Source organism: Balaenoptera ricei, chromosome 1 (genome assembly GCF_028023285.1).
Source record: "Balaenoptera ricei isolate mBalRic1 chromosome 1, mBalRic1.hap2, whole genome shotgun sequence".
Taxonomy (NCBI): domain Eukaryota; kingdom Metazoa; phylum Chordata; class Mammalia; order Artiodactyla; family Balaenopteridae; genus Balaenoptera; species Balaenoptera ricei.
The window spans coordinates 160,629,844-160,656,566 of record NC_082639.1 but is presented as its reverse complement, the minus strand read 5'-3'; the positions used below and the strand labels follow the sequence as shown (position 1 = coordinate 160,656,566).

The following is a 26,723-nucleotide window of genomic DNA, read 5'->3' as shown; positions in this document are numbered from 1 at the left end:
ACATTCATTTAAAACCTGAACTCAGAAAAGCAGAAGAATGGGGGGGCAGGGGATTCCAAAGGGCACCAAATTAAGGGCAAATTGGCTGTCATAAACCAGTGGTTGTCCTGAGGGCAAATTGATGCACCCTTTCCGAAGTAAACCAAGTGGAATATGCCCTAGAATTTTTCCAAATGTAATGTATCCTGTCCAATACTACACTTCATGGAAATCACTGCACCCTCCCTCCAGGCATGTTTGCTAGTGAAACAAAGAAATGAGCTTCAACCGGAGCTTTTGTTCCACCAAAAACTCCTCTCCAGGGCCTGTATCTAGCACTGCATGTGGCCTAGTGTGTGTTCAGGGATATTAAGTCCACCCTTGAGGAATGTAGAGTCTACCTGACCAGACAGACCTAGACAGTAGAAATGAAGCAGCGTCAGAGACTCAGACTGGAGAAAAGGAAGAACTTTTTGAGAGTGAGGATTATTAAACAAAGGATGGAACTCCAAGGAGGAAAAACCCCATCTCAGGAGGAATGTGGGAATGGAGTGGCGCATCGAATGTATTATAAGCCTTAAAGGGATCCATTTGGGCGTGTCTAAACTCACTTTATTCCCGTTCAATCTGCCAACCATAGTTACCCAAGGCATAGTTCCAGGCAGCTCAAACCTGCCTCACACTAACAGTTTAACTTCCTGTAGTCTCCTAAGAACTTCCGGTTGGGTCACACATTCTCATCGGAGAGGCACAGGGAGATGTCAGGACTTGCCTCCCATCTCACAAGTCTGGTTCTGTGTGTGTGTGTGTGTGTTGATGCGGTGTGTTTGTGTGTGTGTGTGGAGATGTGGTGTGTGTGTGCAGTATTAAAGTGAGGGCAAGGCGTGAGGACTAGAACGTCTCCCAACCAGGCCGGTGGCAGGAGGGAATCTACTACACATGTGAGTCTGATAATTCAACCAACAAAAGGGCCCCTTTACTGGGCGGCTTCCAGCAGCAGAGGCAGAAGTTCCTAAAAGCAGCCAGAGGTTTTTTATGGTGCCCACAAACTGGTACGTTACCTTGCAGACCCTCTGACCCACAAGGGCCCACCCTCATGCCTCCTATGCCTCACTCCCCCAGGACCAGAGTCCCTGTAAACTAAATTCTCAAGGGGCCCCAAATCCAGTCAGCTCGGAAGCCTGGCTTTCCCATCCTCCCACTCCCTCCACCCACACGGCTGAGGTCACCCCAGCCCAGCCTCTTTTGCAACTTTCCCAAGTTTGTGCATGAGAGGGAGAGGAGGAAAACTCAGAAGGAAGTGGCTTAGCCTCAACAAACTCTTTTTTACTCCCAAAGCCTTTTTCCTCTGACCCGGCTGAGACTGCTGCTCTAAGAGGAGACCCCCGACTCAGAGAGAACCCCCGCCTGCCGTCAGAGGCTGAAAGGGCCCTGCAAGCTTTTCTCGGTTCCTGTCTATTCCAGCAGCCCCAGAGGTATTTGGGTTTTGGGGTGCGGGGAGGAGTGGAGGCAAGGGAGGCTTAGAATCTGTCAGCTGCAGCCCAAAGAACACCCACGCCTGAGTAACTCCCAGGGGGTGGCAGCGAGCCAAGGCAGAAAGGACTCCCTGCCCAGCCAGGGGAGTTGGGGCCCGGCTCGGGGCTCTGCACGGCCCGCTGTCAGCAGCAAAGCGATGCAGCTGCCAGCACAGTCAGAGAAGGGCCAGCCAGAGACCGGAGCCCTTCAGCAGGACCGTGTCCTGCTAGTACCCAGAGTCTCCTCGCCACTTTGACAGGGCACCTTCTGGGACGGAACCGTGTCAACCCAAGGGTCTCATCGGGGAAGGGGGAACCCCTGGAGTAGGAAAGTGTCCCTCTTGTTCTAAACTGTAAATACGCCTCTCAGCACAGCTCTGTGGTGCTTGGGAAGCCAATGAACAGCGTTGGACAGGCCCGGATTTTAGTCTCAGCTTGTCACAAACTAGCTGTTCCTGACTCTGAAATCCACTGGGCTATGATGGCATTTTGTTAACTGCAAAATGTCCTATAGTTGCTAGCATTGTATATTAATAAAAATAATTTCTTTAACTTACAGATCAATCCCCCACCACAGGTCACATGGAGATAGTAACTTACCTATATCCTCAGACCTACATAGTGCGTGGTAGGCATGTAGTACATGTGCTGGATGGATGGATAGATTGATGGACGGATGGACAGATGAATGGATGGATGGATGGACAGAAAGATGGATGGATGGATGGATGGATGGGAATGGATGGACGGATAGATAGATGACTATTTATTGAAGACTCAGTATTCCCAGCATGGGTCAGACTCTTTGGAGGGATACTGAGAGGTGTGAGGCACTGTCCTGCCCTCTGGGCACTGACAGTCTACTTGGGGAAATAGAACTAATACCCCCAAAGAACTTAAAGAACAGGAGTGCTGAGCCTCCTGAAACCAGGGCTGTGGGTACACTTCCCGGAGAGTGCAGGTCTAAACCTGCTATGATTTGGGTGGGTGAGGCAGACTTGTAAGCCTTCCTGAGAGGCAATAAAGACTTATGCTCCCCGATAGCCTCTTTTCAAATGCAAACTTACTTCAAGATTGTAAATCCCATTTATGTTTTAGGGTGGATACATTTGTCATTTTCCAAGGCGTGGGAGCACAGAGGGGAGGCTGTGACGTGGGGTAAGATGATATGAGGAGGGGGAGGCTTTGCCTGCTTCAGGAATCTCAGCTGCCCCTGCTCACTGCCTCTCATCCCTCCTCCCTGTCAGCAGAAATGACACCTCACCCAACACCTCTTTTAGGCTGAAGCTTGTGTCTGGGTCCCGGCTGGGGCCAGGAGGGTACAGAGAGAAGCAAAGTGGGAAGGTAAAAGCAGAGCAGGTCCAAGAGTTCTTAGAAGACTGACTTTAAAAAAAATGTGTTGCATGGGGTGGGGGCACTGGGGAGGCATCAACTCCATCTTTCTCACTCCCTGGGCACAGAGCTACACTGAGCTTTGGCAGATGGGCAAGGCTAGGGCTTAGAAGTCCTGCCAGGCCAGATGGGGAGAACAGTTAGCCACGTGCAGTGGAGAACAGTCCCCGGCAGACTCTGCTCTGTTCGGACCTGAGCTGGCTGAAGGGGGGCCCTGCATTGCAAACCTGCTTTTCACTGTTATTTAACAGTGGAAGGTGATGACTCAGTCTGGCCTCTAGGAGGATGCACTGGTTTAAAGTATCTGAGTCAGCTGAGTGGGAGGAAGGAGGCTTAAAAGGACAGACATTGCCAAAGCCCAGCCAAGGGCAGAGCCCAAAGGATACAAGAAGGACCTTCAGCCACAGTCCGAAATCTGCACGTGGTTCCCTGGTGAGCCCATCCAGTGTCTACCCTCAAGCCACCCTCCACTGCCAGTGACGTAGTCCTGGTCACCCTCTTGCTGCTAGTTATCCTGGGACCAACGACCAGGCTGTTTTATATTATTTTATTTTTCAAACAAAAGGGCTCACGTATTTACTACTGAACCAACCTGCTAGTGCAGAAGCATAGAGACAAAGAGAAAAATCATTTTTCCCAGTAGAACATGTCCTGCTGTCCAGACGGTGGCGATGTTTTCAGCTAGATATGGTAAGATGCCAGTGACCTTGATACAGCATCGATATGTGGGCCGTCTCGTGTGTGATTCCTTACAGACCCAGCTTGGCTCTTCTCCAATGTCTCCTCTTGGAGTTGTACCTGATTTTGTGACCAGTTTTCATGCAAAGCCATTGGGAGAGTGGGACAATTCTGCTTTTGTTTCCTGGCCAGGAATTGCTTGATCCTGAATGTCTTGTGAGAAGGCATGGCAAGGAACAGAGTCAACCACACACACCAAGGTGGTGGAGAAGGGAAGAGAGAGACAGGCTATTATAAAGAGCAGCCTCAGCAAATCCCTGCCCTTCTGGCAGGTGTAGGGGAATCTGCATGGCAGCAGGCTTTGAGGGCTCATGCAGAGGAAGGACTAGGGCAGTGGTGAGTGAAGGGGGCTCAGAGTAAAGGCTGAGGTGAGTTATAAGAATCTGGAGAAGAAAAGACTCAAGTAAAACTCCAAGACTTTAAATCTCAGGAGGGCTGGCATGTAGCAGAGGAACTGAGCATTCTTTCTGTGGCTTCCAGGAGAAACCCACCCCTAGTGGAGGCAAGTTCTGTGGGGCAAGTCTGGCCATCTTTCCATGAATATGGTGCAGGTGGCTCAAGCACTGGGTGGGAGGTTAGACTAGATGAACTTTGGGGTCCTTCTGTAGTGAACTGGAGAATGATCCACACTGGTAGCTTGAAATCAGCCATGGTGGGAGTATTTACACCACTGAAAGTGGCAGGCACTACAAATCAGGTATCTTGCCCCCTACCGTGTTTAACCGTTTAACCAGGTCTTTCCAATTTGCTCTAAGAACATGACACATGCCACACTGCAGAATCAGCCACAGCCATGAGCGATGTCTATTTTACCCACAAGGGAACAGACTCACCAAGGTTAAGAAACTCTCCCAAGGTCACAAATATATGGAGGTGGGATGAAAACTCTGACTCCAAAACTCATGATCACTCCGGAGTCCCAGGAGGCCTCTCTCTCCTGCCCCAGACACAAAAGTGACTTGTCCTGTCAGGAAGTCACACTCAGATGACTTTGGGCTGCCATCCTTCCACCTGCTCTTTATAAAGAAATGTTGTCTTTATTTGATATATATATATTTTTAGACGTAGTGAGGAATTCCAGGAATTTAAGCCAGGAAACTGGACTTCATGCCACATACACTGAAAAGTCCTCACCAGCCTTTTTTAATTTTTTTAATTTTTTAAAAATTAATTAATTAATTTATTTATTTTTGGCTATGTTGGGTCTTTGTTGCTGCGCACGGGCTTTCTCTAGTTGCGGGGAGTGGGGGCTACTCTTCGTTGCGGTGTGCGGGCTTCTCATTGTGGTGACCTCTCTTGTTGCGGAGCACGGGCTCTGGGTGCGTGGGCTTCAGTAGTTGTGGCTCACGGGCTTAGTTGCTCCACAGCATGTGGGATCTTCCTGGACCAGGAATCAAACCCATGTCCCCTGCATTGGCAGGCGGATTCTTAACCACTGCACCACCAAGGAAGCCCTATTTGATATTTTAATTACAATAACAACTTAGACTTGTGTAACAAATTTTAACACAAGACATATATAAAATAAAACAATAGCTCCTTGCCTCTAATCTACCTTTCCCCATCTCCTATTAATCATTTAGTATGTATCTATCCGTAGCTTTCTATGTACTGCAGGACAAGCATAAATATAATATTAAACATATAGTCACACACATAGGGTTGTTGTTTTTATACAATTGGGATCATACTATACAAAACGTTCAGTGATTTTTTTTTTTCACTTAAATTGTCATATTTTTCCACTTCATTACTTCACTCATTTAAAAACTGCCTAGTATTCCAGAGTATGTATGGATCATAATTTATGCCAAGGGTCTTTTATTGATGGACATTTAGGTTACAATGTTCTTCAGCAATTATCTTTGTAAAAATGCATGTTTGAGCATATGTGTATTTCGGTTGGATAGACTCCTAGAATTAGAATCTAGGGTGTATGCATATTAAATTTTGATAATGTCAAACTGCTCTCCAAAAGAGACGGTGCCAATTCATAGTCTATCAGCAATAAACAAGAGTTTTCCCCCACCCACTTGTCAACACTAAATATTATCATCAATCTTTTTAATTTTTGCCACTCTGGTGGGTTAAAAAGTGGTATTTTTTAACTTTGCATGTCCTTAAAAATTAGTAAGTTTAAGTATCTCCCAAAGCTTACTACTTATCATTTATAAGATCTCTACTGGTTACTTATTCGTATTCTTTGCCCGCTTTTATGTTCTGTGTTGTCTTTGATTGTCTGTAGAGTGCTTTACACATAGTGGATATTGATCCTCTGTTATACACATACACTTTCCACCTACCCTGCCCTCAACCCCAGCTTTCCCTTCATATGCACACCAGCTCTGCTGCACCATGTCAAACCCAAACCATCCAGCCCCCCAGACTCTCCGACAGGGGCACCAAGTGGCAGGGTGTGTGATCCTCATTCTAGTTTCACAGAAGGCAGTAAGTAGGACCTAGCAGCTAAGAGTGTGATCTCTGGAGTCAGGCCTGTCTGTATTCAAGTCCCAGTTCTGCCACTTACAGACCATGCTTTTAGAGATGAACTACATACTTAACTTCTCTAAACACCTGTTTCTTCAGTGGTAGAACAGAGATAAGAGTAGTATCAATCCCACAAGATATTTCTGTGTGCTAACATTTCTTGAGCCCTTAATTTGTGCCATAAATGCATTATAATAATGTACTATGTGTGTTAAATGTAGTATAATAATGTATTCATTTATTAACCTCACGATGATATGTTTATTTGCATATTCACAAAGTGCTCTACAACACCACCAGGCGAGTAAACCTTAGCTTTTGGTGTGAGCGTTGACAACTCCGCATGGCAACGTGTGAATCTGCTCCCCTCTGCCTCAGGATGCTCTTTTGACCCCTGTGGTCAGTCCACACACGACAGCTCCTGTTCAGCAGCCCATTCCCTTGGCTTCCACTGTGGCTCTTGTCACTTTGGCTGCCTTTCTCTCGATCCCCTACAGCTCTACAAAGGTTTTGTTGGGGTTCACCAAACCTGAGCCCAGCACCCTAGATCCTGTGCACACGGATTCTACCGATTCAAACTCAGGACGTCAACGGGCAACATGGCACAGAGCAGCCTTCTCTGGCCTTTGATTCACACATTAGCTCATCCATATACTACCTGTGGGGCCTTAGATGAGTTATGAGTGACTTGGCTTCTCTGAGGCCCCATTGTACTCATCTCATAGCTCATGATTTCCTAAGCTCTACAGAGCAGCCCCTGCAGGTGCTCAACCAATGCTGGTTCCCTTCCCACTTCCCCTGCCTCCCTTTTGCTCTGACTCCCTTTCCAGGGCACTCTGTTGGCTTTTGAGGCCAAGTTAGCGGGTTGTACCAAAGCCTTTAGGAAAGAGCTCACCCTTGCTCCCCTTCCCGAGTGGTAACTGATGCTTAGAGACACATGCCTTTCAGAAGCTTCTGAGTCACTTCTCCCTTGGCTGGTTTCCTTGTAGGCGGTGACACCCATTACAAAATACCAGCCCCTGTTAATACTTTGAATTCTCTTCCTCTGCCTGTCTGAAGGGTGGGAAATGTTTGACGAATGAATGAATGAATGACAGAATCCTTGGTATGTATTCATGACACATCTTAATCTTGCTTCCTTTCTAGGCTTTTCTCTCTCCACACCCTTCACCTCACCCTTCCCTAAAGCAAACCATCCACCTTCTCCACTCCCCTGTTCACAGAGCTTTGATATTTCATTTCCTCCTGGGAAATATCACTCCCAACTACATGTGTCATTTCCTCAGGGCCCAGTTGGATTGGCAGCTTCTCCCCCAGCCCTGAATTCTCACAGCAGTTTCTCGGGGCCTCTGTCGGGGCACTTTACATTTTCTCTCTGCTGTAATCACTCACCCCTTTCCCTTCTCCCCTGATGACTCCTTTGGAGTGGGCTCCTATTCGCTTTGTCTTTTGCTCCTCCCAGTGTCCAGTGCAAGGCTCTCGTGGCCCAGTGAGTTACACTCCAGCAGATAAAGCATTTGTCAACCAGAAGGGGCCTTGGGTCTTTGGGGCCCAGATGGCTCATCCTCTAGTTGGAAAGCCAAGACTCAAAGAGGGGAAGTAACTGGCCCAAGGTCACACAGTGGCAAAGTGAGAACTAGAACCCAAACCTCAGGACATCCAGTTGAGAGCTTTTTCCCAGTACCAGGCAAGTTCAAGCTGGCCAACTTTTGCTACCTCAACCAGGCAGAGTCAGATCAGGGTTAACTCAATACATCTACTGCATCCAAGGTCAGAAGACCCAGGAGTTGGGAATAGTATATATGTGTGTGCACGTAAGGGTAGAACCAAAGAGCCAGTTAAGCATAATTCCCTGAGACAGTTTTGCTTTATCTTGTTAATAATCACAATATATATACATATATAATTTATATATATAAAACATACATACAAGTATTTTTCTCTTATAGGAACAATACATGTTTGACATGTTTGTTGTTAAAAAAAAAATTGGAACATACTAAAAAGTATAGAGAACAAAGTTAAAATCATAGTTTCCTACCACCCAGAATTAACGACTTACGTTTTTTATATATTTCTTTCTAGATCTTTTTCCATGCAAGTAGGAATTCATTTCAATACTTGGGGGGGCAGTATGGTATGTACAGTTTAGTGTCTTCTGTTTTTCATTTAGATCCTATGGCATAAGCATTTTCCCACGTTATTATAATATGCTCACAAACTCCATTTTAATGACTGCTTAATAGTTCATTGTGTGCCATGATTTTTTTAACCACTTCTTTATTGTTGGATGTTTATAAATGACGCTGGGAAAGAACATTCTTGAACAAGAGTCTTTGCCTGCGTTTCAGATTATTTTTTTAGGACAAATTCCTAGAAGTGGAGGGCAGGGACATTTTTAAGGCTCTCAATGCTTGCTGCCAAGCAGCTTTCCAGAAACATGTACCAGTTACACCCCCACCAGCTGCATTAGAGAAGAGCCTTTTGATTCTGCCAATGCAGCAACACCTCGGGCTGAAGGAAGGACACTCTTCCATCCAAAGCCTCTCAGCGGTCCTAACAATGGACCCCTTGTCCCACCCCCATCTCCTCTTCCCGCACCGCCCTGCATCCCTGGCTCCAGGCTTGGAACAGAGGCTGTCTGCGAGGCCTCTGTTCAGTCCAGTCCAGCCTTGGTGCCCTGCGGGGTCGGTAGAGCTGAAACGTAAGAGGTGTGCCTGTCCTAGGATGGGGTGGGGCCACCATCCTTCCAGCCTCAGGGAGACCCCCAGGGGAAGTGAGGAGGTGGGTGTGTAAGGGTTGCTGAGTCATCCGCCTCACTTGGAGAACAACCCCATCCGAGCCCAGGGCAGAGTTCTGCACATGACGAGGGGAAAGTAGACACCAGCCCCAGAGACAATGGCCACAGGGTTACTCTGGCCAGCATGTAGATGACTTCTGTTTCCCTACAGGCTCTGAAGCCCCTCCATGAATCCTCAGAAGAAGGTGGACCTCAAGCTCATCATCATCGGAGCCCTGGGGTAAGCCAAGTTCAGCCCGGGGTCTGGGGGTTGGGAAGAAGCCCCTACCCAAGAACAGTGAGACGTCCTATATTTGCTCCCACCTTGCATGGGTCCCTTTCTGATTCAGAGTGGCACCAGGGAGGGCATTCCACCCCAGGGAAGGGAGCTGAGATGGGAGAAAGAGACTGGGAGTCAGGCTACCTGGTTTCTGACCCCGGCTCTGCAGTTAACTCTGCAGTAACTAGGTATGTGAATTAGGCAAGCCATTTAGCATCTCTCTGCCCTCCTACCTCCTGCCACATACAGGAAAGACCTGACCATTTTGCTGTGAGGCACTCGGCTCTCTGCAAACTTCTCTGCTCACTTTGGTCCCTGCTTCTAGTGTCCATTCCCTAGTATTAGCAAGCAACTCAAACTGCAAATGTTAGAAATTCAAAATCTCAGAGAGAGACAGTGGCGAGAGGGTCATGGTAAGATGTTGAGAAAGGTATGGATACGTGTGTGAGTGTGTGTGTGTGTGTGTGTGTTTGTAGTGTGTCCACATGTGTCTGGGTTTTTTTCCTTAGTGTTGGAAAGACTTCCCTCCTCCACCGATTCGTGCACAAGACATTTTACGAGGACTATCAGACCACACTGGGAGCCAGCATCCTCTCCAAGATTATCATACTGGATGACACAACTTTGAAGCTACAGGTGAGCCGCCCTCTCATCCCCTCTTCAACATACACACCTGAATATCACCCCACATTCCCTGGATGGCCACTCACACAGCAATGTGCACCAGGAGCTAGAAGAGTCTAGAGCATAGATCAGTAAACTTTAATTCATGGGCCAAATCTGGTCCACCATCTGCTTTTGAAAATAAAGTTTTATTAGAACACAGCCCTGCCCGTTTGTTTACTCACGGTCTGCTTTCACAGTACAACAGCAGAATTGAGTAGTGGCAACAGACGGTATATAGTCTGCAAAGCTTACGTTATTTACTATATGTCCCTTTATGGAAAAATTTACTGATCCCTGATCTAGAAGGGAGAGCACCAATCCAGAATTAAGAGGCCCCCTAAGGCTCAGGTTCCCTGGAAAAATTGCCAAGTGGACTTGGGCAAGTCACTCCCAAGGTCCAAATCTATCAGGCGGAAGAACAATGCCTGTCCTGATGCCCCAGGTGGAAAATGAGGACTCAGATGTGAAAGTACTCTTGGGATGTTAAATATTAGTGCAGAGATTCTGTAGTGTACATGGGTGACAGGGTGTGTGATGCCCGTGTGTGAAAGGACCTCATGCACCTGTGCCAGGGCTATCTGCCCCCTACCCAGAAAAGGAAGCTTTGACATGATGTGACCTGTTTGGGCATACCTTCAGCCACTCATCACAGCCCCATGGAGCCTCTGTTCTTCCCCTCCAGATCTGGGACACAGGAGGACAGGAGCGATTCCGCTCCATGGTGTCTACATTCTACAAAGGCTCTGATGGCTGCGTCCTGGCTTTTGATGTCACTGACGTGGAGACCTTTGAAGCCCTGGAAACCTGGAGGGGTGATGTTCTGGCCAAAACCATTCCAATGGAGCAGTCCTACCCCATGGTGGTGCTGGGGAACAAGATTGATCTGGCAGACCGGCAGGTACCGCTGACTCATTCATCCATTCATTCATCAAACATGTGAGGGCTGGCTATATGCCAGGCACTGAGTTAAGTCCCACACATACAGAGTTGAATCAGGCATAGTCCTTACCTTCTTAAGAATTTTACAGTCTAGTAATGGATGCAGATAATTTAAAAGACAATTTTGATACAATAAGATAAATCATAAGCAATCATAGAGATACACCTTGGATATTTGGGGACCATAGTGAAAGGGCATCTATCTACTCAAGCCCAGAGTATAGAAAGGGCTTCCTATAAGGAAGTGGGTTCCAGGCTGAAGAGACAGCAAGAACAATGCTATTTCTTACAAAGGTAAGAAATAGCATAATGTGAGCTGAGAACCGAAGGCAATTTTGTCTAGAGACAGGGAATGGAAGAATGAAGGCATCAGAAGTAGGAAGGTGGGATTTGAATTAACCTGTAGAACAGTATTTCTACCCAGGGTCAGATAGGGGGTCTGCAGTTATGAATTCTTGAAACTACAAATTTTCTGGGAAAGTAGTAATACAGTATTTATTTCTTATTAGCTTAAGCATATTCTATATCCTCTGGCCAACCACTTGACAAATGATCTGCTTGCTCCATGGCTGCAGTGACCACACTTATGTAGGTGTTTACCATGGCAGTGGCATTGAGTAAAGCTCTGTTCATCGTTGCCTACTAATGAGAAGAGAATAAAAGTAGACAATTTATAAAAGATGCTCTTGTGCCAAACAAAGCCCAAAGGACACCAAAAAGAGTGTCTGAACAAGTTTTCTTAGTGTTTCAAATAGAGAAAATAAATGGGGTTCATATTTGAACCACATTTTCACAAGTGTTCAAATGGAGAAAAGTGATAGGAGAACTGAGGCATCATTTGGAATGATGGATGGGTGGGTGGATGAATGGATGGTGGTGCTTCCAACTAAGCTATTACCTCCATAAAGAAGAGCCTCTTGTTCAGAGAGAGAGATGAGTTTGGTTCTGACATGCTGAGTTGGAGGAGCTTGGAGAACAACTAATTGGGGATGACCAGTAGGCTTTAGAACGCATGAGAATGAAACTTCAAAGGAGAAGTCTGTGCTGGAAATAGAAATGTAGAAGTCATCAATTCTATGGTAACTTCAGGTTGCAAATTTAGTGTCAATTCTCTAATTACAAATATCCAATCTCAAATAAGAATCAAAGTCCTAAGTTCATTCACAGCCAAGGGGTCTCTCTTTTTCCCACTGGGGCCAGCTGCAAGTGAGAACACTGTGGTCTAGGAGGGGCATCCCATTGCCAACTTTATGTGTCTACACTTCCTCCCCTTCTCAGGATAATTTTGGTTTCAGAGCCCATCAGGAATGAAGCAAAAAGAGGGATAAGAGGTCAGGAGAAGCGAAAAGATCCTTATTTGACTGGTACTGTCTTAAGATAGTTTGTGCTCTCCGGGCCCAACAGGTATTTCAAGCTGTCTCTTGGTGGATTACTCCTTTGGGTCCTAAGAAGCCTCCACTAGGAACATTTAACTGTACCTCCCCTGACAAGGGTCTTGCATATTCTTCCTCAACTCCTAATTTAGGAGCTTAAGAGCCATCCTCCACTCCATGGGGTCCCCTCCTCCTGCAGACACTCTTCCTGATGGGGTTTACAACAGCTCCAGGCTGGCTAGCTCTCTGTGGAGGCCGCCTCTCTTTCATAAGACACACCGTGCATTCTGGCTCCGTTGTAGGGCCAAGGGTAATTCATTCTCAGTGCAGTCTGTCCTCTCTCTGCCCTGTTGCCTTTTGCCTTAAATCCCTCAGATGCAATCAGATACCAATCCACTGTAGCCACCAAACTCCAGGGGTCATACGTTAACCTTTCCAAGTGGCCTCCTTGAAACCCTCTTTTGTCCAGAGGTGAGGCCTTACATGGTCTCCCTCTTAGGAGGGGTGTACCCCCCCAAAAAATCCTTTCTAACCCTCCTTTTCAATCCTTTTATATCCATGCCAGGGGTGTTAGAGTCGTCTAGCAGATTCTTGGTCATGAACCTTTGGAAATGTGCACAGTCCCAGGGGTGGTCTGTCTCCCAACCAACTTGATACCTGGCATCAATCACACTGTAGTGTCTCTGCCAAAGCTTCCATTTCACATCTTGCTTCATATACCTGCAAGTCGTGGGGTGGGCAGTCGAGGGAGTTCAAGACTGAGAGTCCGACGTTTCCTCAGTGAAATAAGAGGCACCATCTTCTGCTGAGAGAGAGGAGGAAGGGAGCCCAGGAGGAATCTCAAGAATCATGGTGAAGCTGTGCCAGTTACTCTGCAGAGAAACAGGTGAAGGAGCTAGGCAAGGACAAAGACCAGAACTGATGGGTGACACCAAGGGCTCAGGGAGACCAGGAGTTTGAAGTGGAGTCTATGTTGTGTTTTTCTTCAACAATGGTACATGGGGTAAAAGCCAGGGACCTGATGGAAGGTTTTTCCAGACAAGAGTAGCTGAAGAACAGAGCTGCAAGGGCACTCGCTGAGAACCCATGGAGGAAAGAGGAGAGACAAGAAGAGGCTGAAGAGCCAGGAGGCTGTCAGAGGTTGAGGAACAGGGCAGAAGGAGGGAGGGGAAAGGAGACCAGACAATGGAGGCCCTGGGTCTGGGCCTGGGAAGGAGAGGCTGAGTGGAGAGAAGGTGAAGACGGCTGCAGGGGAAGGAAGTGTGAGGCTCTCGTGAGCGTTGGGGGCTGCGTGCAGAGGAAGTTTCACGAGATTGCAAGTGTTCAGTGAATCAGGGGGTACCTGGCAGGATGGGAGGCATAGGTGATGACTCAGAGGGGTAGAGGGGGTCCAATCCCAGCTGCAGGAGGATGAGCTTTGTTCTGCAGAGAGAGGAAGAATAAAAGTTTGAAAGAAGTAGCAAAGACCCAGGCAAGCCCAACCAGGTCTCTGGGGTCTGTACTGAGTAGGGTGTGGAAATAACCCGCACTGGAGAGGGTGACAAGGGAAGGGCTTGAAGGAAGGCAGAGCAGGAGGAACAGAGGTGAAGAAGTGCTCGCAGCCATGAGATGAGCACAGGGAAGTGGAGAGGAGGAACTGGAAGTGGGGAGAGCAGAGGGACTTCAATCCAGAGACCCAGGATCGTGGAGCCAGAGGTGAGGCTGGGAAGCGGCTGCCCGCAAACAGCACAGACCCAGCAGAGGATGCCGCCAGTCGCTGAGAGGCACACCCTGGGCTTGGAGACCCAGTCTGGAGACAGTCCCCGCTCGCACAGGCTTGAATGGATAAGAGCTGAGGGCCACCGGAAGGAGCCCCTTCTCTGGGCTCAAATTCGTGTGTGTCCTTGGCCAGTTCCAGCTTCTTTGTGAAATAGAGACCAGACTCAGATTTCATGAGGTTGTTTGAGGATTATAGGCAATGATGCCTATAAAGCACATGGCAATCTTAATACGTGGAAGTGACTGTTCCCCTCCTTAATTTAATACCTCCGAGGTGTGGGCTGGGAAGACAGGGAAGCTCTTCCTACTTAACAAAGAGAAAATGAATATTTAAAACATATATGTTAGATGTGGGATGATGAAAAAGCTGTGGAAATGAGCAGTGGTGATGGTTACACAATGATGTGAATGTACTAATGCCACTGAACTGTACACTTAAATATAGTTAAAATGGTAAATTTTATGTTTACGTATATTTTACCACAATCAATCAATCAATCAATACCTCACCAGGATAATTTTAAAGAAATTGCTGACTTAGATTTTTCTTAAAACCCCTACTCCTTCTACACAAGGTAAAAGTGAAAAAAAATTAGTTTATTAGAAAGAACAGTTCTGCTAGCATCTATGCTACGAAGAATTTATTCACTAGGATGTGCATTCTTTGCTCTACACTCAGGCAGTTTCTGACTTACTGCTGATTCATAACATTGGGATTATGTTTTCTTCATTATTTTTGATTGGTTTAAGATGTATCTGACATACTAATCTTAACACACACAATTGATCATTTTAAATGCATATGAGGTATGGGGATATATGTATATGTATAGCTGATTCACTTTGTTATAAAGCAGAAACTAACACACCATTGTAAAGCAATTATATTCCAATAAAGATGTTAAAAAAAAAAAGAAAAAAGAATAAATAAATGCATATTAGGGAATTCCCTGGCGGTCCAGTTGTTAGTACTCCGCGCTTCCACTGCAGGGGGCACAGGTTTGTTCCCTGGTTGGGGAACTAAGATCTCACATGCTATGCAGCACAGCCAAAGGCAAACAAACAAACAAATTAATTAATTAAATGCATGTGAGATGGAAAAGCATCATAAATAAAAGTCCGCAAAGTGGACTAATTTTGTCAAACATTTGACCTCTGATGAACAAGCCAAATTGTAACAGGGAAAGTAAAATGTTAATAGTATATTGTCAGCCAAAACAAAATCAATGGAAGTAACACTTCCAAAATTTTCATACTTCCCATGTCCCCACGGCTGACACCCTGAGTTTATTTCCACAGTCAGAGCCTAAATTATAAATAGCTGTTATTTTATAAATAAAAGAAGACAAGATGATTTTTAAAATCATGAAGCTGTAACTAGAATTGGAAGGGAAAAGTGCTGTGTGGGTCATTTTCTTCACAGGGCGACATTCTGAGGTTGAGTGGGAGAGGTGAGGGGATATAAAAGGAATGTTAATTTGCAACACAATCTCAACTGACATTCTAGAGTGTGTATTTAATCACTCCATAAAAACCAGACAGAGAATGAGCCTGGAGAAGTGAGAGAAAATGTCTGTCATAACCGGACTCTGGGCAGGCCCAGTCACTGTCAGTGGTAGAGAAGGGACAGAGAGGTCATCGGGCTGTAGATGTGGGCTTGTCTTCCTAGCTTTGTCTCTGGGTGACCTTGGGCACCAGTCTGGGCTTCAGCTTCTTATGCCATAGCATATGAAGAATCTCCCTGCCTCTTGGAGAATCAGAGGCACTTGACTTCATTGCAATTTACTTCCATTTTTACTGCAACTCCTGAGCACCAATGATGTGCCCAGAAAAATGCTCATTAGCTGGTGGCCGTGGGGTGGCGGTAGGATATAAAGAAGGGGGAGCAATAAGAAGGGTAAGTCCAGTCCTTGCCCTAAAGTCTTTTTTTTTTAACTTTTTTTCTTTTCTTTTCTTTCTTTCTTTATTTTATTTATTTATTTTTGGCTGCATTGGGTCTTCATTGCTGCGTGTGGGCTTTCTCTAGTTGTGGCGAGTGGGGGCTACTCTTCGTTGAGGTGCGCGGGCTTCTCATTGCCATGGCGTCTCTTGTTGCGGAGCACGGGCTCTAGGCACACCGGCTTCAGTAGTTGTGGCGCACAGGCTTAGTTGCTCCACAGCATGTGGGATCTTCCCGGACCAGGGCTCGAACCCGTGTCCCCTGCATTGGCAGGTGGATTCTTAACCACTGCACCACCAGGGAAGCCCACCCTAAGGTCTTTTAAAGAACTTTAAAAGATGCAAAACCTTTGGGATTCCAAAGATGCCATCAAGGTATTATGATAACCTGTTAATTTCTAATGATTATTTATTTGTGTATTACTAGTGAGGAAAATAATAATCAGCCATGTGGCCATCCTTGATTCTTCATCCAAATAGTTCAGGATTTTCCCGGAGCTGTGAGGGTTCTTGGATGCTCACCAGATCAGGGACATCTATGCTCCACAGAAGAGAGCAGTCGTGGCCAGTTCGGGGGCCCCTCGCCCCAAAAGGCAGGAGGACCTTAGAGATCAGAGGCCAAGACCAGGGCCTGGACTCTCTCCCTGCTCTGCTCAAGTGCAGCAGCTCCGGGGAGACTGAGTGTGGGGAGCCAGAGGTGTCATCCGGGCTCCCCAAAGGGCAGACTGCTTAGCTGACCCCAGTTTCTCCCCTCCAGTCTTAGGAAGCGAGCCTCACAATACCAGAGCAATGCCACTGGACAACAGAGGCTTTGTGAAAGAGAGCCATGAGCCCCTGGGCCCTGCTGCCACTCCTGAGGCCAGGACAGCAAAGGCCAAAGAGACAGGGGACAGTGATGGTTCCTTTAATCCCAGTAAGCTAGACTTCCCAGAACCTGCAGGAGACAATTTGACAAGGAACAGTCTCAGATCTCCCCCTGGCTGCCCTGGGTTCAGGGAAAGGGGCAGAATGATTCTTTCTCCAGGAGAAAAACCTTGGCTCCCTTAAAGTGAAATAATGGTTATAAAGCATCAGGCACAGCAAATATCAATATATGGTCATTCCCTCTTCCCCAAAATAATTGATTAGACTAAACTCAGTTGAACCAATTGTCTTTGGAAGTAACCCACAGGGCTGCCAGAACATTCTCCAATCTAACATCCTCAAACTGTGACTGGCGTTTGCATTTGGGTAGAGACGTATTCATTCAGCCTGTACTGAGTGGCTCATGGTGCCAGGCCAAGAGCTAAAAGTCCTGACCCTGAGTTCAAGAAACCTGCAGTCCGGTGGGAGAGACAGAACAGCAGCACAATTCTTGTGCAGTGCCCTGAAGGGGGCAGCGCAGATGCCATGGGAGCACTGAGCTGTGGCTGCACCCAAGTTCTGCCTTTCTCAGCTGTGTGATCTGAGGCAAGCTGCGGAACCTCCCTGAGGCTCAGTGTTCTTATCTATAAAGTGAAGCTAAAAAGACCCATTTCACAAGGTTGTTAGAGGATTAAGTGAGTTAATATGATCAGATGTCTAACCTAGTATCTGGCCCAGAGTGGGAGCTTACCAACTGTTCCAAAGACGCTACCCTGGGGAAGAAGGGTTAACAGGGACCTGAGTCTCTGCCCAGCAGCGTGGGCCTGGTCAGCCAGCTCAGGAGAAGGAAGCCCTCCCTCCCTGGCTAGTGTCTGTTATGTCCACCTCCCTTTGAAGGGACTGAGGAAGGAGTCAATGGCAGTAAGAAGCTCCTAGTGTAGACCTTAAGAAGATGGGATAGTGCAGAGGGCTCTAATTCTGCCAAGCCTGTATTCAAGCCCTGCTCAGCCCCACACACTCCAGTCCTCGGTCTCCTCGTGTGTAAAATGGAGCTAACAATAGCCACTTCATTGGCTTATGTTAAAAAATAACACGTGGGGCTTCCCTGGTGGCGCAGTGGTTAAGAATCTGCCTGCCAATGCAGGGGACACGGGTTCGAGCCCTGGTCCGGGAAGATCCCACATGCCGTGGAGCAAGTAAGCCCGTGCGCCACAACTACTGAGCCCGCGAGCCGCAACTACTGAAGCCCGTGTGCCTAGAGCCCGTGCTCCGCAACGAGAGAAGCCAGTGCAGTGAGAAGCCCACACACCGCAACGAGGAGTAGCCCCCATTCGCCGCAACTAAAGAAAAGCCCATGTGCCGCAACGAAGACCCAACGCAGCCAAAAATAAATTAATTAATTAATTAATTAATTTAAAAAATAATAATAACACCTGTAAACTTACAGACACATGGAAGGTTCTCAATAAATGAGAGTGGTGGTGGGGAAGGTGGGGCTGTGGTGATGGTGATAATCATGGTGGGGATGGGGACACAGGAACAGTGATCATTTCTTCCCCTCATGCAGGTGCCGCAGGAGGTAGCCCAAGACTGGTGTAAAGAGAAGGATATTCCCTATTTTGAAGTCAGTGCCAAGAATGACATCAATGTGGTACAAGCCTTCGAGATGCTGGCCAGTCGGGCTCTGTCAAGGGTGAGTGGCACCTGCCAGGGCTGCCCCCTAGGATGGGGGAACTCAGGAGCGTCCAGAAAAGTATATATCGGGAGAGACGTGGGTGGGACAGGATTGCTCATCATCTTAATTAATTAGTTGTTGAATGGGCTCAACAGTACTCCAATTCTGGAATCACAGAATGCCAGAGGCATAAAGCTTTCTTAGAATCCATCATCTGTGGTCCCTCAATCCGGCTGATTATCATTCGTGGAGTTTCTAAAAAATAACATTTCTATACCTCACCCCTGGAGACTCTAATTTAGTAAGAGTTTGAGAAGTAATGCTCTAGTTCAGTCCCCACTGATGGGAGAGAAGCCCCAAGGTGCCAAGTATTGGTCCAAGTGGAATAATGAAGCCTGCGGGAGTTGCTGTCATCCTCCAATCAAAATGATGGCTAGATGTAGACCACTTGGTGCAGTCTCTCAACAAGCATGTGTTGAGCATGTCACGTGTGTCAGGTCCCGTCCAGGGCTCCGGGGTCCCTTGCTCTCGTAAGGGAGCCAGATCGGCCCAGGAGTGGCTGTAGGGCAGGCTCTGTATGGTGGGCAAGGACTGGTGATGGAGCCCCAGAGGAGGGACACGCAGCCCACACGGCAGGGGAGAGAAGGGGGAGACCAGGGAAGGCCACCTGGAAGTATTAGCAGGGTTTTAATGCCATTCTGATAGAGAGTTCAGAAACTCTGAAGAGTGTCCGTGAGAGATTGGCACGGGGAGGGGCTCAGCATGTTTCATTATTCTGCCATATGCAATCAAGGTGGGCTTCTTAGAAATGGGGAGAAGGTCATCACGGCAGTGATTCTGAATTGAGGAAAGGAGCGAATGAGGATGGGCAGTCGGAGGGCTCCCCTCTGTGGAAGGGCCTGCTGTCACAGGGTCTGCCTGGCCCTGCCCTGCGGGTTGTCCACAACGGAGAGGGACAGCAGCCACCCCTAGCAGCTGCCCAGGGAGAGGGCTCGAGCTTGCCATCCTTACACCCCATTGCCTTAATCTCGGAGTTTGCCCCCATGCGCTATTATTAATGCTTCCCCTCCTGGCCCCCAGCCCTCACTGTGTCATGTTAAAAGGAAGCAGAGGGGCGGCTCTCACTAGCACATGGTCAAGAAGTGCTGCTCTATCACACAGTCGGTAACACAGATGTGCCTGCTCATGCCGTTCCCTGGAAGGTGAGGGGTGCTGTTTGACCTCATAGGGTGATACGTGATCACTGATCCTCCACAAACACAGTGCAGTGATCGCCAAGTGCTTAGTCGCAGGGAAGCTCCATCAGCCCACAGCCAGCCAGTGTCTGTGCGTAGTTTGCCTCTGTCCTTTCTGGAGAAGGAGTGTCCTTCATTCTTGAAACTATGTCCTTCCTGCTGTGTCACTTTTATGACACAGTGATGTTAGTGGATGGTAGTTTGTCTGCTTGTTTTTTTTTCCATTGTTCTTACTTGGCAAAAGAATGGATTGGCGACCCCATGTCAGTCCCTCACAATGATGGGGGAAATTTACGGATGAGAAGTTTGGCAGTCACGGGTGTGATACCCGCAGTCAGACTGACCTGGGTTTGATCCCGCCCACATGCTTTCAAGTGGACCCCTGGGCAAGACATATGACTTCTCTGAGCCTCAATTTCCTCATAAGATGGAAATAATGCCATCCCCTAAACATTCTTGAGTTGTCAGGCTAGGGCTGGAGATGTGGACCTCGGTGGCCCCACGGTCAGGAAAAGGAGTAAGGCATCCAAAATAGGAGGTCATGCAGAGAGAACAGGCTTGTGTTTGCCAAGCGGGGGGAGGGGGGAGGGGAGGGAAGGACTGGGAGTTTGGGGTTAGCAGATGCAAACTAGTATATATAGAATGGAGAAACACCAAGGTCTTATTGTATGGCACAGGGAACTATATTCAATATCCTGTAATAGGCCATAATGGAAAAGACAAAAAATACAGATTTACAAAATAAAAAAGAAAACAAATAGACTGTCATGGAGTGAGGTAAGTGCCATGGACTGGGGCAGGGAAGGGACATGGCCAAGGCATCGAGGTGGCTCAGAGGTGCTGGTGGCGAGGGTGGGCAAGGATGCCTGCCCAGAGAGGTGGCGTGTGAGTTGGAGGTTGAAAGGTCATATGCAGTTAGCATGGGGGACATGGTAGGCCATTGAAGGCATGAGCAAGAGCCACAGAAGGGCGGAGAGAAGGGCGTCGCAGAGGCCCAGGCGTGAGTCCACAGGGCTCATGTGAGGGACCAATGTGGGCTCCGTCTGTAAGAGGAGGAACGGTGGCATGGAGGGAAGTGGGGTCGCTGGGCCGAGGTGAGCGATGGGGCTCTTAAGGCCAATAGCACCAGACCATGAAGGCCTGGTGAGCCCCAACCAGACCTTGGACTTCATGCTGTAGGCCCATGACCTCTAGACCCGCTGCCAGACTCCCAGGGCACACAGGGGCCCAGTCGGGACCTGGAGGCCGGCAGGGCACATCTTCCAGCAATGTCTCTATTATTCAGAAATCTGAAAGAGAAACATTTCACCCTAAAATAAACATAATTACTAGAGCACAGAATGTAAAAACTCACATGGATTTTTAAGGTGAAACTGGAGTTTCCAAATCTATACTTTAAAATCAAACAGGAGTTTTCAGGGACATTTCCTACAAGTACCTCTCCCCTCCTTCCCAGGGAGATCATGTGCTCATTCACACCAGCCCAGAGTATTTGGAGAGGAAGACGTGAGAGGTGCTGCTAGAATAAGGAGGGAGCCGCAGCCTGGGGTGGGAAGAGCTGGGCTCTGAAGCCGGGTGGGTCTGGCTTAAATCCTGGCTCTACCTCTTACTCACTGTGTCCCTGACAAGTCATACAGCCTCCCCTAAGCCATCACTTCCTTCCCTTTAAAGTACAAGTAATAGTATCTTCTTCATGGGGTTGTTGCCAGGGCTAAATAAAATAATATGGTAGCACAGAGAAGGCATTAAATAAAAGGTAGCTATTTTTAAATGAAAGCTATGGCTAAGGGCTTTCAGCAGGGAAGTTTCATGCTGCAGGGAGGATGGGCTTGATGTGTGGTTCAGAAGGTCCGGACATGAGAAGATGAAGATGGCAAGGACGGTATAGATTAAAGAGACTTTGGAGGGAGAACCATCAGGGGTTGATGATTATCAAATGTAGGAGAGAAGGAATCAGGAGCTGTTGAGATTGATACCGAGGTTTCTAGCTTGGCAAACGGAGGGATGATTGATTAGTGATGCTATAGAACAAGATAGAAAAGAGAGGGGAAAGCAAAAGTGTCCCAAGAGGAGGAGGCAATGGAGCACATGGCATTTGGGGTTCCTTGAGGTTCCTTGGAATGTCTGAGTTCTGCCGTGAGCTCTGGATGGAAACAGCAGCTTACAGGTAGAGCACCAGAAGAGGTACTCGGTTTACATTTTGAAAGGAGAGAAGGTAGTTAGTTACTTTAGTTTCCCAATCTGGCCACCTTCAAGGATTAGGGTATTTAGTTATTCCAAAATATGACTAAGAATGCCCTCATAATCAAAGAAGGGACACCCACCTGCTTTGGGGGATTTGGGATGACGGGATTTTGCTCTTACCAAGTTGGCAATACCAACCCTGCTGGGGCTGGTCAGGCCCGGCGTGAGCTGCAGCATGGAGGCCCAGTTCCTTTTGGATTAATTAGAGAAAGGCAAACTTGCCACGTCCGGGAGGGAAGCAGGCTGACAGGCAGGTAAGCTTAGTGAAATTATAGGACTTTTATGAAGTCGTCAGGATGTAGGATCTAAAGTCAGGGCTATGAGGTGACCAGGCTTGGAGGGACAGACTCCCACAGTCACATCCCCACTGAAATGATGCATTAGGATACTATGGTGTTACTTTACAGTTAGACATGCACATACTTGCTAAGACGACTGGGGTCTGGAGAAAAGAATTACACAGGAAATCTAATTATGGACTGCCAGTGACTTGGAAGGTTTGCAGGAAACCTGAGGAGCGAGATGATGCCATTATCGAGTGAAATGATGTCATAAATGGGAAGAGCTCAGAGCTGACTTGGACCTGGGGAGGATGTGACTATTATTGGGTGAAGAGAGCTGGCATGAAGACCTCAGGTTTTGCCGGTGTAATGAACGAGGGCATTTCTCACACCTTCAAAGGCAGCACTGTTTGTTCCTTGGATAAAGTGCAAAGCAGCTCAGAAAGCCCTCAGCTTAGACTCTCCCTCCCAAAGGCTGGCATCGAGGACAAGGCACGGGCTCTGTTCATGATCCCAGCTGGGCCTTCTGTGGACGTGAGGGTGAGGCATACCCGGGGTTGATGAATCAACAGGCCCTGCCCCCTGGGTCCAAAAGACCCAGCTAGGAAAGTTCCTGATCCCAGGCAAGGTCTCTTTGATGTTTATGGTGAGAGGGGGACCAGGAAAGTACAAAAATCAGAGAATCTTTTCAAAAGCCTGTCTTTCTGGGAGAAGCGGATCAGTCAGCTTAAAACGGGACTTAAACAAGTAATGCTCTGCTTCTCCTTGTCCCTCCCTGTGAGGCTCAGACGTGTCAGGATTTTAACTACAACCAGCTCAGGGGAGTGAGCGGGCCCTGCAGATGGGGCCAACTGGAGGACTGGATGGTGTCCCGGGCGGTGCAGCCCCGAGCCCGCACAGCAGACCTGGGCGGTGCTGGGGGAAGGAGCCTCAGGCACCTCAGGGAAGGACTCTGCTCCTTCAGGGTGAAGGGCTGGGGAAGGCCTGTGGTGCGCGGGGCCAGGTCGGCAAGCAGTGGGCTAGGATCCTCCCCAGCGCAGGGGAAGATGGAACTGGGGTGTGGAGACATCCCCAGGGGGCCAGGCTTTCATTGGGAGACACTGCCCCCCACTCCCCAACACTAATCTTTCCTAATGCAAATATATATATATAACAAATAAAATTCTAATAGCGCCAAAGAATTTGCTGAGGGCTACTCAAGGCCCATCATCCAGGCTGACTAAGGGTAGCTGGTGCTCTGCTGGCCCGGACACCCTACCAGGCAGTGGGTGAGAAATGGGGGCTCTTCAAGAAGCAAACAGTGGGAAGAAGGGCTGGGTCCCAGGCCCGGTGCCCTGAGCTCTGTGCTGTCAGGCTAACCTACCGCTCGCTGTCTGGCGGTGGCAGCGAGTGACGGGCATCAGGGGACCTTCTCATGTGTCTTGGGGGGTGACTATCATGAGGGTGCCGCAGGCAGGTCTGACACAGCCTCCTGGGGTCCAGAGTCACCAGCACTAAGGGTTTGGTTGACATTCACCAGCTGAGCACCATGGCCGGAGCCCAGGAGCCATGGAGGAGAAAAAAATCAGTGCAGGCACAACCGCTCTTCTGGAAATTGTCCCCTCAGAGGGGCACTTGAGACAGGCAGCCCCACAGGGGGCTCTGTCCAGCTCAGGTCTACACCAGCATGTCCACTTACCCACTCACCCTCACACACACCACCAGCTGCCGGGAGAACATGAAGGCTGGGAGCTCGGAGACTGGGGGGAGCCTTGGCCAAGGAAAGAGATGTAATCCCTCAAAGAAGAGACCCTTCAGTGTGTAGAACCCATCTCCTTGAGGAAGGATGCCCTCCCCCGCCCTCACCCTTGAACCAAGCTGGGTGGGTCATAGGTGAGGAGTGGCCAGCGGGGTGGGGAGTGGCTTGCTAGACCGAGAAGGGGCTTTCTCTGGACATCGTTGGGACAGGAGACTTTGGGAGGGTGGGCAAAGAAGCAAAAAGGCCCAGTAGAAACATTGAGTCTATTTTAGGGAGGGCTCCCTGGACATGGGAAGTTCAGAGAATGGTGGGAGGTTGAGAGGTGGGCATGGTGAGAGAAGGTTGGGGTGTGGGGACGTTTGCAGGGAGAGGTTTCCTGCAGAAATGAGGAGTGGGCCGTCATCATCTCTGCCTGAGGGCAAACGTCACCTCAGTTGTCCCCTCTGGAGAATGGCAAGTTACGGGACCTGGCTGGAGGTCAGGAGACCTGGGCCTCTAACGCAGCCGCCCACCTGCTCTGGGCTCCTGGGAAGGAGCTGGAGGAGGAGGTGAGGAAGGAGGGGGCAGGGAAGACTTCCTCCCCTGGGCCTCAGTCTCCCAGCTGCACAAGGTGGGGGAACAGAAAGCCCGACCACCATTGGCCATTAAGAAATAGAGGGCAGGTGGGGCTCTGCCTGCCAGGATGCAAACACTGACTCCTCTTTTCCTTCTCCAGTATCGAAGCGTCTTAGAGAATTACCTCACAGACTCCATCAAGCTCTCACCAGAAGGCCAGTCCAAGAGCAGCTGCTGCTGACCTTCCAGACTCCCGCTCTGCACACCCAGGGACAGAGCATGCGCAAGGCCTGGTCATCCTGGGCCCCCAACAGCCCCACTGCCCGCCGAAGCTCAGATGGCAGTCCAGGCTCTGCGGCCAGAGCCCTGAATCCCTCACATCTGCGCGGGACCCAGAACCAGAGGGCGGCCCTGCCTCAGGCTGAGTGTAGAGAGGCCGGGGCTGGGCCCTTGAGCCTGGATGAAACCCCGGATGCCACAGCCAAACCCCAGAGGAGTCACGATTCCCTCGTGGACTCCAGCTTTCTTGCCACATGCCCTTCCCAGCCACACCCCTGCTCCAGAACACACATCTCTGCAGACAGGCTGCTCTCTCTGGAGTCCTGTTATATTCTCCTATGGACTGGCCTTCCTCAGCCCAACCACCACACCCCCCAAGAGCCACAGCACAGCTTTGGACAAGGGTACAGCTCAGGCTACCTCGTAACCGGGGCCAGGGAGTGAGGGTCTACCTCAACCCCTGGCAGCAGCTGTTCAGACCGGGGACACTCCCGTTTGTCCCCTCCAGAATGCAGGACTGAGGGAGCGCAGGAAAAACCCACCGGGGACTGGTGCATTTCTCCCTGCTGGTGCTCAGGCAACTCCCATAACTCTCTTTGAGCTTCAGCTTATTCATCTGTCAAATGGGAGTCACATGTGCCCTGCCCACATCAGTGTGGTTTTGAGGACCAGAACCTCTGCTTGAATATCAGTTGCTCTTGTTGAGATACATTTACTATTCTTTCAACAAGTATTTTTGAGTATCTACTATGTACAATGCATTGAGGTCCAGTGACAAATGTAACCAACCTTGCTCTCCTGGATCCGACATTCTGGTGAGGGAGAGAGGCAGGAAACACAGAATTTAAACAGGTATTTTCAAATAGCAGGTAAGTGCTTGAACAAAGTGAAACAAGGTAATGGGATAGAGAGGGACAGTTGGGTGCTGTTTCAGACGAAGTAGTCCATGAAGGCTTCCCTGGGGAGGTGACATTGGCTCAAAGGCTAGAGAATGAGAAAGGGGCTGCCACCTGAACTTGACAAAGAACATTCTGAGGAGAGGTTGCATCAAGGACAAAGGCCCCAGATCGAGGACAAACTTGTGTTCCAGGAACAGTGAAAAGATTAATTTATCTGAGGACTCAAAGCTGCTATCCCAGAGAAAAGCAAAGGGGACCCCGCCCAATGGATGACTCCTTGCGTCTCTGTCAACTGGCCACCAGAGGGCAGCAGTGCTCCTTTCCTTCCAGCAGAGCAGAAAGCGGAAGCTCCAGGGGCCCATGAAGAGCTGCAGTTTTCCTGTGCAGATGCTCAAAGCTCGTTCTCGGCCTCTGGGCATTGTCAACCCTTCGACATTTGTGGGGCAGGAAAATCCCAGTTTCTTAAGCCTACAGAGAGATGAGCAAAAACTGCAGCATCAGTGATTCAGGCAAGAAATCTGCATCAGTGACAAATACTAGAAGAGGGGCCTGGAAAGCTCATGGAGTCTCTGTCCCTGCAGTCTCTACAGCCATAATCTTCTTTTTCTTCTGGCGATAAACAACACAGATAGAGCCCAACCTGAAGGGAATAGGCAAGATGACCCTCCTAGGGTCTCCCATGACCACATCCATGCCCACCACAGAAGTCTCCTGTCTACACAGAAGTATCCTTCCCTGAGCTCCCAGCAGAGCTGGGGATGTTAGCCTATGACTTCCAAGTGTCATCTAACACTGAAGATATGCCCAGAGGTAGGGGGAAAGGGGAGGTGGGAGTCAGTAAGAGAGTCTGGGGAACCCCTTCTCCCCACCCAGCTGTGAAGTAAGAATTGCTCGTCCTGGGCAACGGCATGGACCTGACACAGGAGCAGGTGGCCTGGAGCATGCCTTTGTCTCTGTGTCCTTCATGGGGTGGCACCCTGCATGTCACACAGGCTCTCCTGGGAGTCAGTCGGACTGTGGATTGGATGTGTGGTGCGTGGGTGTGTATGCAGCAGCTCGTGCACCGCAATGGACGTAGGGACCATTCTAAATGTGCACAACAAATAATAAGTGTGTCTTTCTTTGTTTTAA

General features: G+C 48.8%; 1 protein-coding gene and 1 pseudogene across 2 annotated transcripts; one reads left to right on the top strand and one right to left on the bottom strand.

Annotated features, from left to right (window-relative positions):
* The first annotated feature begins 986 nt into the window (after positions 1 to 986).
* Positions 987 to 26,723, top strand: RAB7B (RAB7B, member RAS oncogene family). 2 transcript variants are annotated; one of them, XM_059904894.1, is made up of 7 exons: positions 987 to 1,031; positions 1,318 to 1,454; positions 9,062 to 9,130; positions 9,679 to 9,805; positions 10,518 to 10,733; positions 18,254 to 18,379; positions 24,575 to 26,723. In XM_059904894.1, exons 3-7 carry the CDS (start codon positions 9,078 to 9,080, stop codon positions 24,653 to 24,655), a joined length of 603 nt encoding a protein of 200 aa, XP_059760877.1. In that variant the 5' UTR covers positions 987 to 1,031; positions 1,318 to 1,454; positions 9,062 to 9,077; the 3' UTR covers positions 24,656 to 26,723. The 2 variants fall into 2 exon arrangements, with proteins under 2 accessions (XP_059760877.1, XP_059760870.1); XM_059904887.1 differs by lacking the exon at positions 987 to 1,031 and having other exon boundaries at positions 1,272 to 1,454.
* LOC132353576 (large ribosomal subunit protein eL39-like) lies at positions 3,635 to 3,791 on the bottom strand (annotated as a pseudogene).

Bases quoted from the DNA above. Each gene is read 5' to 3' on its own strand.
- RAB7B (XM_059904894.1), top strand. From the start codon at position 9,078: ATGAATCCTCAGAAGAAGGTGGACCTCAAGCTCATCATCATCGGAGCC. The intron at 9,806-10,517 runs GTGAGCCGCCCT...CTTCCCCTCCAG, and splicing joins ACACAACTTTGAAGCTACAG to ATCTGGGACACAGGAGGACA. The intron at 18,380-24,574 runs GTGAGTGGCACC...TTCCTTCTCCAG, and splicing joins CCAGTCGGGCTCTGTCAAGG to TATCGAAGCGTCTTAGAGAA.